Source organism: Tribolium castaneum, chromosome 7 (genome assembly GCF_031307605.1).
Source record: "Tribolium castaneum strain GA2 chromosome 7, icTriCast1.1, whole genome shotgun sequence".
In the NCBI taxonomy this organism is placed as follows: Eukaryota; Metazoa; Arthropoda; class Insecta; order Coleoptera; family Tenebrionidae; genus Tribolium; species Tribolium castaneum.
Window position 1 is genome coordinate 611686 of NC_087400.1, and position 13949 is coordinate 625634.

At 38.9% G+C, this 13949-nt stretch overlaps 3 protein-coding genes and 1 long non-coding RNA gene across 6 annotated transcripts; 2 read left to right on the forward strand and 2 right to left on the reverse strand.

The window, feature by feature from the left end:
- Positions 1-1361: 1361 nt before the first annotated feature.
- On the forward strand, positions 1362-6268 carry Golgin104 (Golgin 104). Of its 2 annotated transcripts, none has more exons than XM_008200679.3 (6): positions 1362-1911; positions 1963-2295; positions 2346-3323; positions 5522-5740; positions 5821-5834; positions 5911-6057. In XM_008200679.3, the coding sequence occupies exons 1-6, from the start codon at positions 1699-1701 to the stop codon at positions 5927-5929; spliced, it is 1776 nt and encodes a 591-aa protein (XP_008198901.2). In that variant the 5' UTR covers positions 1362-1698; the 3' UTR covers positions 5930-6057. The 2 variants fall into 2 exon arrangements, with proteins under 2 accessions (XP_008198901.2, XP_967878.2); XM_962785.5 differs by lacking the exon at positions 5821-5834 and adding an exon at positions 6122-6268 and having other exon boundaries at positions 1365-1911; positions 5911-6060.
- Positions 6212-7862, reverse strand: LOC656061 (tubulin alpha chain). Its single transcript, XM_961491.5, has 3 exons — positions 7733-7862; positions 7467-7686; positions 6212-7421 (listed from the first exon to the last, which is right to left on the reverse strand). Exons 1-3 carry the CDS (start codon positions 7733-7735, stop codon positions 6322-6324), a joined length of 1323 nt encoding a protein of 440 aa, XP_966584.1. The 5' UTR covers positions 7736-7862; the 3' UTR covers positions 6212-6321.
- A 7-nt stretch (positions 7863-7869) lies between these two features.
- On the reverse strand, positions 7870-11525 carry Iru (Iruka). Of its 2 annotated transcripts, none has more exons than XM_008200680.3 (6): positions 11205-11525; positions 11050-11157; positions 10865-10998; positions 10569-10780; positions 8297-8575; positions 7870-8244 (listed from the first exon to the last, which is right to left on the reverse strand). In XM_008200680.3, exons 1-6 carry the CDS (start codon positions 11286-11288, stop codon positions 8138-8140), a joined length of 924 nt encoding a protein of 307 aa, XP_008198902.1. In that variant the 5' UTR covers positions 11289-11525; the 3' UTR covers positions 7870-8137. The 2 variants fall into 2 exon arrangements, with proteins under 2 accessions (XP_008198902.1, XP_975905.1); XM_970812.4 differs by having other exon boundaries at positions 10901-10998; positions 11205-11524.
- Positions 11526-12483: 958 nt separating this feature from the next.
- Positions 12484-13403, forward strand: LOC135266788 (uncharacterized). The gene is made up of 2 exons (XR_010334939.1): positions 12484-12907; positions 12956-13403. It is a non-coding gene; the product is annotated as an uncharacterized LOC135266788 (long non-coding RNA).
- Positions 13404-13949: the final 546 nt, after the last annotated feature.

Consider the following 13949-nt stretch of genomic DNA (forward strand, 5'->3'; position numbering starts at 1 on the left):
ATTTAAATATTTTATTATTTATACAATTAATTTAATTTTTTTATTTTTTTACAATTTAAACACACATAACCGATTTTATTGAAAATCGGTTAAATGTGTTTAATTGCAAAATTTTGTTAGTATTATAAATATAAAAATAATAAATACAATGAATGAAAATAATTTATTAATGAATTAACGTTTCACAGATTATGAAAACATCAATTATAAGAAATAAATGTCGTGTTTGGCTTCCACATATTAATTTGGCGACTTCCTCACCATCAAACACCAGTTATTTAACATTATTTTGAAACTTGGAAAAAAATTAAAGAACTAAATAAGTAAATACGGACTCTAATAAGGTACCATTGGAGTTTTAGACATGTGCCCAATTCAATTTTTACAGAAAAGTAGTGCTTTTAATAGTTTGTGCAAACATTTCTTGTATGTTTTCGTGTTGGTTGTAGACTCACATAGATGACTTTACAACAAATTTACTTATATGAACTTATTATGAGTAAGAGGTTTTTCTGATTTTAATGTAAGGACTCCACTTTGGTGGATTCACCAGTTTTGAAACTTAACGGTAAAAAGGAGGGAGTTCAAGATACGTTTTTGTGGCTTTTGTACAAATGAATGAATGAACGCGTGTATTAAATAAAAGACACTATGTGCAAGGTACAAGTCTTAAACGGTGTCCATCATAGATGTCCACTCAAAAAATGAAATTTGGTTTAAATTCTCGAAGTTATTTTTGGTGTCCACGTCGATTTGTTTCTGGATAGCTCTCACAAGTAAAGAGATGCACTGTTTCCAGAATCATGTGTACCAGCCAGCCAGAAGTTGTTTAATAAACGTTGTAGGTTGCCTTTTAAGTGTATACTAGGTCCACACCAGAGCTGGAAATATGTATTACATAGTATTTTTGGTGGCAAAAAAATCCCGACTTACCAAATTTTAGCCTTCGAAAGTTCAAAACTTAAATGTTTTTGAGATTACTTTAGGAGTACATAACACCAACAAACGAATTCAAATAAGAATAAAAAGAGAAAACCACGAACACAACACGTAGCAGAATAATTCAAATTGGAAACTGAAACCTTTAAAATTGAAACAACTTTTTGACACCGTTGAATGTAGTGTGACATTGCGCGCCAAAGGTTGCTTAATATTTTGGATTTTTGGATAAATTCGTGGATTTAATTTGAAATCACACTACCAAAAGATGGCATAAGTAGTTTCTATTAACGACCGTGCCACGTACCCCAAATTTACAGAAATCTGCATAGATAACGCACGTGGCGCCGCATGTTGATAGTATGATTTAATAAACCGTTTCTCCTATGCCGCTTGACTAACCCTGGTGACAGTTGACGATTGTGGTAACTTGATGAATTGATAATTTAGCGAATTATCGCATTTAAAAAAAACACTTTGAAGCCCAGATTATTGATTTGAGTCCTTGCAATCGTAAAACAGTGACAAAGTTGTAATTAAAGGCGTCGTAATTTAATAATTGGGGCCGCAAGGCCGGGCGTTTGGGCGTAGCTTTAGCCACAACTTGTCGACGTCAGTGGCATGTAATGTTGGTTGTCTAGTTGTGTTGGTAAATCGAAGTGTTAAATATGTTTAATTAGAATATTATTACAAATTCTATTGATCGGGAACAATTTAAACAGTTTAAAATGTGATTTTGGTCATAATTCTAAACTTACAATGAGTGATAAGTCTCCGGAGACCTCACTCATGTCAGAAGGTGGCCCCAATGTGGGCCCTCAAGGGGGTCCAAATGAAGCTAAAGACCCACCGGACGCTGTTGACATCAACGAGAATCAATCAATCGAAATCACAAACAAGGTATTAGAACAGGCTGAAGAAATCGCACAGCTGACCCAGAAATTGTCTCTCGTGGAGTCCAAACTAGACCTAGTAATTTTTCACAATTTTGGCGTTAATTGTTAGTAAAATTGGTGTTTTAAGGCAAGCAAGCAGAAAGAATTGGCCCAGAAGGAGAAGGAAGCAATGGTGATCAAGTATGCCGTTAGTGAGAAGAACTTGCTTGATATGAAGCACCAGAAGGAGCAAATCGAGAAAAAATACAAAGAGCAAGTCAACGAGAATGAAATAATCCAGCACAAGGTCCAAGTGATGGGCTCAGAGAAGTCCCGAATTTGCCAAATGCTCGATAACAAGTGTTACGAGTTCAGGGGCTGCCAACAGGAGCTGGAGCAAGCCAAGGCCGACTTGAGCGCCCTGGAGACGAAGCTCAAGTGGTCCCAAAACAGCCTCAAGACGGAGGTCCAGCTCCACAAAGTCAGTACAGTACCCGGACTTTTTAAAGTAGCTGTTTTATTTAATTACAGGAAACCCAGAGCCGTCTTGACGAAATGACAAAAAAATGCCAGGACGCCTCCGATCAGATAGAACAGGCGAAAAAAGACGCGCAAGAATCGATCAAATCGTTTCACAGCTCCCAGGACAACCGAGCTCACGTCCTTGACCAACAACTGAAGGAGCTCCAAGCTGCTCTGATCCTCCTCAAGCACGAGAAAGAAGACAAGGAGCAACAAATCAAATCCCTCCACTCCCAGCTGGAGAAGCTCCAAACGAAGCAGAAAGACATGCTGCAGGAGAACAACGCTCTCTCCCTCAAAGTGCAGCACTTGGAGCGCGATCGCCTGGAAAGCGAGCAGAAACTGAGCGATTTCAAGGCCTGTGCCGACCAGCAGCGCCAAGACTGCGCCGACTTACAAGCAAAAACGGCCCTCTTAGACCAATTAAAACTACAGTTAAAGAACGAACAAGAGCAGAATAAAGCTTGTAACGAGCAAATCAGTCTTTTAAAGCAGCGCAACGCCGAGCTCGAGGCCGATATCCTGGCTTGTAGAGAGCGCGAGGCTGAACTGTTGCTCTTCACGCAACAGTTGACCGAGAAGAATGTGCGATTACAGTCGGAGTTTACGGCGCTGGAGACCAAAGTCCAGCAGTTGAGTTGCGAGCAAACGATACTCAAGCGCTCGCTGAAGGAGCAAGAGACGAAAAATGCGGTGGTTTCGGCGCAAATGACCGCAGAAAGGGCCAAATTGAGTGCGGAAGTGGAGGGGTTGAGGGTGGAGTTGGACGAGAGTCGGGGTTTGTGCGAGAGGTTGAAGCAGGAGGTGGGGGATCATAAGGGCGAAAATAAGTTGCTGAAGCGGAAGTGCGAGTTGTCGCTGAAGGAGGTGCAGAAGGAGTTGCAACAGTGTCGGAAAAGGCTGGAACAGTACGAGGTGGAGAACCAGAGTAGTAGTAGCTCGAATTCGTCGCTTAGTGTGGGGTCGCCGGCCAACGAGCAAGTTAAGGTTGTTTGCGTTGGGAGAAATTTTTTTTGAATATTTCCGCAATCTTCTGCTTAAAATAATGTTAACTTTTTTTATTTTTTTTTTGTCATTTACGGCAAAATTATTCTAAAAAGTGGAACTATTTTGATTCATATCTATGCAAAATGATCCGGGGAATCGATTGGCATCAAGAAAATTGCCAAATTCCCAATAGTTTTTTAGTTATGAATTTTTTAAAATTTTACCAAATTTTGCATTTGTCTCCAATTTGCTCGAAAACTATTAGTCGGAGAAGAATAGTTTTTTTTTAAAACAATAGATAATTTAAAGAGCTTTCCAACGATAATACACTTCATGGGGTTATCTCTGATAGTTCGGGAGCTATTGCTCGAGAAATGTCCGGGTACCGAAAATCGACAAAATTTGCGACGAAAATTAAAAAAATCAAACATCAAAAAATTGAATATATGGACTTTTTGTGGACTAAAAACAACTTTTGTGGGTTGTTTAAGACATGTAGAAGTCCATAAAAATTTACTGGAGTGAGTTTAAAAAAAAATTTTTTTCACCTCTTTGAAGGTAAGTGTTATTACTCAGGAAATTTTAGCAAAAAAATTGAAAATTTTAAATCTCGTGAAAAGTTAGTATAATACAGAAAATGAGCCGCTGAGTTCAATGGAACAAACCGCATTGCTCTACGACTTTTAGTTTTCGAGTTATGAATTTTTTTGTTGAATAAAACTGTTCACCATAAATAATGGCTACGCTAAATTTAGGCAAAAAATTATAAATTTTTTATTCTTGTGAAAAATTGATATATTTTGTAAAATGAGCCGTAGAATTCAACCGAACAAACCTCATTGCTCTACGACTTTTAGTTTTTTTTTTATGAATTTTTTAAGTGAAAAACTTTGATCGCCTCTGTAGCGGGAACCGTTGCCCGGAGCGGCTCCGGGTTTAGACCAAAAAATAGCTAAAATTAAGCGCTATCAGATGTTTTTTGTTCGTTGCTCTAAGTCTTACAGTTTCCGAGAAAAACGCAAAAAAAGGTTTCCATTTTCACTTTTTTTCAATTTTCAACCGCCAATTACGGCCAAACTATTAAAGATATCGCGAAACGGAAAAATGGAGGATAACCGGAATAAAAAACTCTACAAAATGGCATAGGACTGAAGGCGATATCTCGCAAAAAATTTTTCAATTTTCAAACGCCGATTACGGCCAAACTAACAGAGCTAGGAGAAAACGCTTTTTTAGATCGGAAAGAGCACATCAAAATCTATAAGATAGAGTCGGTTTTATTTGATTTTGAGACATTTTAAAAATTGACCGATTTCTAAGGGGGGGTGTTAACTTTTTTTTAATTTTTTTTATTTTCTCATTTACGGCTAAACTATTATAAAAAGTGGAACTATTTTGATCCATGCCTATGCAAAATGATCCGGGGAATCGATTGGCATCAAGAAAATTGCCAAATTCTCGATAGTTTTTTAGTTATGAATTTTTTAAAATTTTACCAAATTTTGCATTTGTCTCCAATTTGCTCGAAAACTATTAGTCGGAGAACAATAATTTTTTTTGAAAAAAATAGATAATTTAAAGAGCTTTCCAACGATAATACACTTCATGGGTTTATCTCGGATAGTTCCGGAGCTATTGCTCGAGAAATGTTCCGGGTACCCAAAACCGACAAAAACTGCGACGAAAATTGAAAAAATCAAACACCAAAAAATCGAACATATGGACTTTTTGTGGACTTTTAACAACTTTTATGGGTTGTTAAGACATGGAGAAGTCCATAAAAATTTACTGGAGTGAGTTTAAAAAAAATTTTTTTTCACCTCTTTGAAGGTAAGTGTAACTTTAAGCAAAAAAATTGAAAATTTTAAATCTCATGAAAAGTTGGTATAATACAGAAAATGAGCCGCGGAATTCAATGGAGCAAACCGCATTGCTCTACGACTTTTAGTTTTCGAATTATGAATTTTTGAATGAATAAAATTTGGACTTTTTTTAAAGGAAATTTAATTTTTTACAATTTTCCTCTGGACATTTTTCTTGTATCTGTAACCGTATTCGCAGCGTTTTGAAAAATATGGGACAGAGTGCAAATTGGTAAAACTATTTTTTAAAATCTAGTTTAAGATATAATTTTTGCACTATTTTTTTTATTTTTAAGTATTTAGTTTCTCGTTTTTTGGTAACAGTTGTCTCCTCAGGTTATCCAACTTGACCCCGGCCTGGACCGGCAAACCCTCATCGAGCACATAGTCAAACTGCAACGAATCAGTGCGCGAAAATCGGAAAAGCTCGATTTTTTGGAAGAACACGTCAACACTCTAGTTTTAGAATTGCAAAAAAAATCGCGTCTTTTACAAAGTTACATTCTAAGAGACCAGTCAGGGACTCTAACTTCTAACACTATGGATAACAATAAAGTAAGTTTTTGTTTATTTTTTTCCTAATTGTAGCTACAGTTAAATTCGGTGTTATTTTAATCGATTTTTTCTCGTTTCAGTCTTCGAAATTTTGGTAAGTTTAGAGTGTATTAGGGCGAATTTGTGGTAGATTTTTGTGTCATGTTATGTTGATTTTTTTCTCTTTCTAGGCGAACATCGCCAAATTGAACGGTGTTATGGCATCGGTGTATAGCTCGCGTGTAGCTGATGATAAACTCACGCTGGAGTTGTCGCTCGACATCAATCGGAAGCTACAAGCTGTACTCGAGGATGCCTTGCTTAAAAATATTACTTTGAAGGTGGGTTTGCAGTTGGCGATTTTTCAGGAATAGCAGCTTAGTAATTACTGATTTGTTGCAGGACAATGTGGACACGTTGGGGCAGGAAATCGACCGCTTAAATAAATTGTTGAAGACGTAATGCGGTCGCACCTTGTACATAAATCAAGTATTAAATTTATTAAATATTTATTGTATGTTCAAAAAATATAACTCATAAGCGCAGTCACCACTGGCTTTGCCAATTTGTATAATCAAAATGAAGTGTAAATGCGTGAGTGACTATTCAATATCATCGATGGAAACCTCCTCATAGTCCTTCTCCAGCATGGCCAAGTCCTCCCTCGCCTCATTAAACTCCCCTTCCTCCATCCCCTCATGTATGTACCAATGCACGAAGGCCCTCTTCGCAAACATCAAATCAAACTTTTTATTCAGCTTATTCCACGCCGACTCGATGGCCGTCGTGTTCGACAACATGCAGGCGGCCCTCTGCACCCTGGCCAGGTCGCCCCCCGGCACCACCGTCGGCGGCTGGTAGTTAATCCCGACCTTGAACCCGGTGGGACACCAGTTCACGAACCTAATATTCGCCTTGGTCTTCATCTGGGCGATGGACGCGTTCACGTCCTTCGGCACCACGTCCCCCCTGTAGAGCAAACAGCACGCCATGTACTTGCCATGTCTCGGGTCGCACTTGACCATCTGGTTGGACGACTCGAACAACTCGGACGTGATCTCCGACACGGACATGCCCTCGTGGAAGGCCTTGTCGGAGGAGACCACGGGCGCGTACGACGCCAGCGGGAAGTGGATCCTTGGATAGGGCACCAGGTTGGTCTGGTACTCGGTGAGGTCGACGTTGAGCGCGCCGTCGAAGCGCAGACTGGCCGTGATGGACGACACCACCTGGCTGATGAGCCGGTTCAAGTTGATGTAGTTGGGGCGCTCGATGCCCAGCTTCTTGCGGCAGATGTCGTAGATGGCCTCGTTGTCCACCATAAAGGCGCAGTCGGTGTGGCCCAGGGTGGTGTGCGTGGTGAGGATGGAGTTGTAGGGCTCCACCACGGCCGTGCACACCTGGGGCGCCGGGTAGATGACGAACTCCAGTTTGCTCTTCTTGCCGAACTCGTCGGAGAGGTTCTCCATGAGGAGGGAGGTGAAGCCGGAGCCGGTGCCGCCGCCGAACGAGTGGAACACGAGGAAGCCCTGCAGGCCCGAGCACTGCTCGGCCATCTTCGAGAGCTTGTCCATCACCACGTGGATCATCTCCTTGCCGATGGTGTAGTGGCCGCGGGCGTAGTTGTTGGCGGCGTCCTCTTTGCCGGTTATGAGCTGCTCCGGGTGGTACAACTGCTTGTATTTACCCACGCGGACCTCATCTAACAATCACTCAGAAAAACTAGGTTTCAAACTAGGACACTTACCCACGACGGTGGGCTCCAGGTCCACCATGAGGCTGCGCGGGACCATGTTCCCGTTCTCCACCTCGTAGAAAAACGTGCCGTAGCAGTTGTCGGAGACGATGTCCTTCTGGTCCTTGAGACTGCCGTCGGGCTGAATTCCGTGCTCGAGACAGTACAGCTCCCAGGTGGTGTTGCCGATCTGGACCCCAGCTTGGCCAATGTGCACCGAAATACACTCCCTCTGAAGGCGAGCCGATTAGGGGGCTTTGGGGGCCCGAGCGACTTACCATTCTGGCGAAATTTCCAATTTAACACACACCACAAATTTTAACTACATAAATTTGGAGGGATGCGAAAACTCATTAGAATTTTGTGAAAATTGTGTTTACTTCATGCCTGAGCTATGGTAACAAACTTGGACGACTTGATCGTAAGGATATTTTTTATTATCACAACAGTGTAATCATAAATACATAATCATAACATAACGTAACTTGCTGGACAAACCTTAAAGTGCCACTTGTTACAGAATACTTAAAAATACGCTTTATCCAGTCTGTACAACTTTATTTCTCATTATATTAACAATTAAAAACTCGTTTGCTCATTCTGTATAAAGCATCCTCGGAAAACGAACGAATTTGAATTTATAGCAAGCGTTGATATTTCTTTCTAATTGAAACTTGTAGTGATTACATGAAATCTGATCTAGAATGAGTAGGTCTGGAATTTTCTAAATTACTTGACGTATTATGGGCAGGCTGGAGAATATTCCTAATGGCATTCAAAGTATCTTGACCTGAAAAACAAGTCGATAAATAATTAGTGCCGTGTTTAAAAAAATGACAAACCTCCGGTTGACGATCCGCCAGAATCTTGATTACTATCGCTGTTGCTTTGTTCATCATTTACTAGGTTCTGGCGGCAGATGGGACAAGTACCATGCAACTCCAACCATGGTCGTATACAGGGCTCATGGTAAATGTGCGTGCAAGGTAACTGTCGGACGTTTTCGCCCAATTGAAAGTCTTCCCAACAAACAGAACACTGCAGTTTCGCGTCCACTTGATCCGACTTTACGTTGATCACGGGGAGGGCGTCTATCACTTCCTTCGAAACCGGCGGAGGACCTAGAGATTAAATGCCATTTTCTTAACAATTATTAAAATTATCACACAGTATCAAGTAACTGGAAAAAGAAAACTGGAAAGAAATTCAAAAGCGAATTAGGTCATTTGGGATAAGTGAAAATTCAAATAAAGTGATAATTTGGTTTGCAACAACAGATATCCTTCAACTTTCAATCTTTGTGTAATTTATAATCGAGTCGTAAATACACAAAAAAATACAGGGTATAAAAAATTTCAAAACAAAACAATTTAAACGGGTCATATGTTACGACAATTTTGTTTTTATTTATTTATTTTTATTTATTATATTTATTTTTACTTAAAATACAAGCTTATCACAATTAAATAAAAGTCCAAAATACGAACGATAAGAAAATGCAGCGTCCAACAAAATATTTTTTATTAACAAAATAAGAAAAAATATTTCAGATGATCATCAAAAATGTACAACAAAATTAATTAACATAATAACACGGATATGAAACGACGTACAAATAAAACGTCCCCGTCCTCGATAGTTCAGTTAATGTCGCTAGAGGCGCACTTGTTCCATTACCGTCCAAGTTTTCAAAGCAATAAATTTATAAAAATTGTTGTAATTAAATAACGGTTAGCACCAGGCGAATAAAAAAAATACAGGCAGTTAGAGCATCAAATTCTCTATAATAGGAGATAAAAATAGTGCAAAAATTATATCTTGAACTATATTTAAAAAAATTTCAAAGTTTTACCAATTTGCACTCTGCCCCATTTTTTTTCAAAACGCTGCGAATACGGTTACAGATACAAGAAAAATGTTCAGAGGAAACTTGTAGAGAATTAAATTTCCTTTAAAAAAGTCCGCGAGACCATATCCCTATCTTCAACCATTTAGGCCCCAAAGTCATTCAAAGACGCTCAAGTGACGGATTTCTTTCATTTTGCCGGTGGTAAAGTATCGGAAACTGAATTTACACCTAAACCGTTGAAGATAGACATATCGTGTCGCGGACTTTTCACTTTTTTGTATCTTCAACCGTATTCGCTGCGTTTGCAAAAGAACGCAATAATTCTAAGCGATAATTTTTTGGGCACCGTTGCCTATTTATCAAAACGCTGCGAATACGGTTAATGATATAAAAAAGTGTAAGACACGACGTTGTAGAGAATTAAATTTGCTACAAAAAAGTCCGCGACACCATATTTCTGTCTTCAACGATTTGGGTATAAATTCACTTTCCCCGACTTGAGCATCTTTGAACGTCTTTAAAGCCTAAACCGTTGAAGATAAAGATATAGTCTCGCTGACTTTTTTAAAGCAAATTTAATTCTCTACAACTTTCTTCTGAACATTTTTCTTGTATCTTTAACCGTATTCGCAGCGTTTTGAAAAATACGGAACGAAGCGCAAATTTTTAATTTTAAATAATTTTTTTCTAATGTTTTTCGTGAAAATTTTAGTCGTCAGTTTTTCTCAGTCTGTTGCGAATGCAAATCTCAACGTTTCTGTATTTTTTTCCACGTAATTAGTAAACTGCTTGAATTTAAATTCATTTAAAACGATTTGACACAACGCTGAAAGCGCCCTCATTTTTACTCTCCCGTACTATTTTTTTTGGGTACGATTTTGTATCTCGTTTCGTCTCCTAACTTATAGTCCTTCGTGTTCGCACCTAAACAGCCCATTATTTAAAAATTTCCACATTTTTATGTAGTTTATTTATTTCCACAGTCGTTTAGATCATACAAACGATTTCTCTGCAAAATAACAAAAAAAAAAAAAAGAATTTTGTCGATTGCTTTTCACGTAATTTTCGTCCAATCATTAGTAGTAAACAAAACAAAGCACCACATAAATTAAAAATAGAAACGTTGCTAAATATATTTAAAAAACATGAGTCAATATAAGGAAGTGAATCTATTTCCGAATTGCGATTGTTGCCAGAAACACCCAATGGCCAATAACCTTCGCAACACTTACTTTTATCGACCAAAATAACAAAAAAATACGCACCAGTGCTATCCATTTGATTCAACAACTGCGTAACAATCGCATCGAGGCCTTCGCGTCCCCAGGCATAATCCCCCGGATTCCCGAGAAACAGTTGCATATTTCCAGCGGCGCCCCAATTCAAGCCGACCCCTAAATTGACAATAAAATCCTGTATGAGGTTTTCAAATGGCACATTTTGCCGCAAATTCGAGGAGGCTAGTCTGGTCAAGGTCCTGAAACAAGCACACGACGTAGTTTCGTTGTTTGGCCAAAATACCGTGCACGGTGCATGCTAGAGGTGGTTAAAATCATCCAACCTGGGTCGTACTATCCTGGCGCGATTAACTGCATACCTTCTTCCGGTCGTCCGATGGCCGTCGGGGGCGCGACTGCGGCCCGTTCGAAAGTCTTCCATGTTGGTGGGCGCGAGCAAAAGCTCGTTGAAGTCCATCTGAAAGGGGGAATGAGGCGGGCTTTGAGCGTTATTTGCGTGCGTACGTACGTCGCTGCTGTCGTCGTCGTCGTCGATGTCTATCGTGGGGTTGCGGCTGTCGGGGCTCTCCTGCAGCTCCTCGATGAAGCCGTCGGCGCAGTGGGGGCACGTGAAGTTCTGCAAAACGAGCCGAAAATCACACCTAACCCGAGCGATTTACTCACAGCCGAGGCGTTTTCGAACTGGACGTTGCACATGTGACAGTAGAATTTCTGAGGGGGGCGCTCTTCCACAGCCGCTTCGGCCATTTTCGGGGGTTGGGGCTCGGGGGCTGCGCTACACAACTACTTTTTCACAAATTCCCAATTATCTGCCCTTTTTTGACCACCATATTAACTACAAAAATTTACCAACCGAGGCGCTGCCAACCGCACGGGCTCACGGCACTAGGGTTTACCATGTGATTTATTTTGATAAAGAGATAACGATAAGGAAAAATTGCAAGGACGTGGTGCTTCTTAAGGTTTCTGGAACGTTTCTTGATTGCGACGATGATTTTCGGTTGAATCACAATTCATTAGCGCCGCAGAATATTACTGGTTGCCTGACCACCTTTTACAGTCAAAATCCACGTTGTCTATGAAATGTAATGTTGGTTGCTTTAATTATTCGTGGACCATTCTGTATAATTCTGTTTGTAATGATAATTTATTTAAAAAGTTTGTGTTAAAATATCTGCAAAAGACGGTCAGTACCTGGGGCACGGTGGCCCAGTGGTATAAGCGCCACTTACGACGCGGGAGGTCGCGGGTTCGAACCCGGATCAGGGTAACAATTTTTCTATGAAAAAAAAGTGTAGAAAAGGTAAGGAAACAACACGTAAGCAAAAATAAGAGAATGAGAGAACACATAGACGTATAAACGTAAAGCGGAGCAAAAAACTGACAGAAATAAGAAAATAATGCGGTAAAAGGTAAAAATACGTAAAGACACCAAATTGTAAACGAAAGAGCAAAAGAGATGAACGTAAAGGTGAAAGATAACTTCAAACTTTGGCGTTGAATCCTTAGATGACTTACTTCTTAAATTATAAAAAAAATAAACGAAAATATTTAATTTATCTCTAAAAATTTTTAGTTAACTGAGTTTGTTTAGAAAAGTCCCGAAAAACATTGTTAATAAAAATCATGGCCATTGCGAATCCAGTAGGCTTTGCGCACGTCCACTATTTTTGACTAGAAAATACACAAATTTGGTGAAATTATGTCCATTTTCGGTCAAAAACGTGCTGAAAGTCACAAAAAAGGTAAAAACAATTTTAAAATTGTAGAATCAACTTATACGCCCGGTATCTTTTAATAAAATCTGGTGAAAAATTAGAGAATTAAATTGAAAAAAAGTGGAAGAAAATGTTTTCTCGAGCTAATTCGCCGACTTTTGAACCGAAAGTATTTGCGTTTTAGGTGAATTATTGCAATTATATAGTTTGTAATGTTGATTTATTTAAAAAATTTGTGTTAAAATATCTGCAAAAGACGGTCACTATCAGGGGCCTTGGTGGCCCAGTGGTATAAGCGCCACTTACGACGGGGGAGGTCGGGGTTCGAACCCGGATCAGGGCTGAAAGTTTGCGACGAAAATGGGTAATTGCCATGAAAAGGGAACATTTCGAACCGTCAAAATATTCGAAGCTGTGTTCAGATCATTTCAAAAAGGAAGACTTTGTTTTTACTTTTGGCTAAAAAACATTAAAATTGGGCACAGTGCCTACGATTTTTAATTTTCCATCGCATTTATTAAAGAAGGAACCCAAGGAACGCTCCACTAGGCTCCGAAACTTTGAAAATGATGGTAATTTGGTTGAGACGGTTGTGACCAATGTTGTGACAGAATCAGAAACTGGCGCATCTGAAGTATCTGTGACCAGGTGAACTAAAAATATATTTTTAACACAAGTTAATAAAACAAATTTCAGTTCTTCCACTTCCCATCAAGAGCAGCAGCCATCAACCTCCACGGTACCTTCTGCAGATGTTTTTTTAATCTGCAGAGCTGCCAAAAATGTATTCAGAAATTATGAGATGATCTCATCAGGAAACGTTATTTTACGGCTAATATATTTAACAAGAAAACAACTGAAAATTTGTGAATTATTTGTTAAACTGAATGACCACATTCTGGATCAAGATCCTCTGAACAATCATTTGTTGCAACTTGTAAATTTAATTTTAAAAACTTTTTTTACGATTCGGTTGCACCACAAAAATATGTCAATCAATGAAACCAAAGAAAGAATTCGGCACAAATATTCAAAATTAATTTTATTTAAAAATCAATGAAAGCCGTTTACTTTGCGTTTTTTCTCCTTGTTGTAATCTTTAAACTGTTTATGCCGCAATAATAAAATTTTAAATTAGAATTCACGTTTTTGTTTTATTTAAATAGTTTTAAAGCTAGAAGTGCTTAGTTTTATTTGTACTATTAACATCTACCAATAATACATGAATTAATAAATCATTCGTTGTGTATAAAGCGTTTTTTTTTTTTTCAATTTTGTAGGTGTTGCCAATGCAACGCAATGAGAAATTGACCAAACCCACGTGATCTCATTATTGCGTTCTCCGTCTTTGTTGTGAATTTCCCCATCATGTTATCTCTCTCACATGTTGAAGTCAATGTTCAGTTAAGCCGAGATACGCAACGCTTCATCTATACAATTCTAACGTCATTGAAAAAAAGTGTAGAAAAGGTAAGGAATCAACACGTAAGCAAAAATAAGAGAATGAGAGAACACATAGACGTATAAACGTAAAGCGGAGCATAAAACTGACAGAAATAAGAAAATAATGCGGCAAAAGGTAAGTACGTAAAGGCGCCAAATTGTAAACGTAAGAGCACATCCTAATAAAGGGAAAATAGCTTTTATTTTGAGAGAAGAAGAGATGAACGTAAAGGTGAAACATAACTTC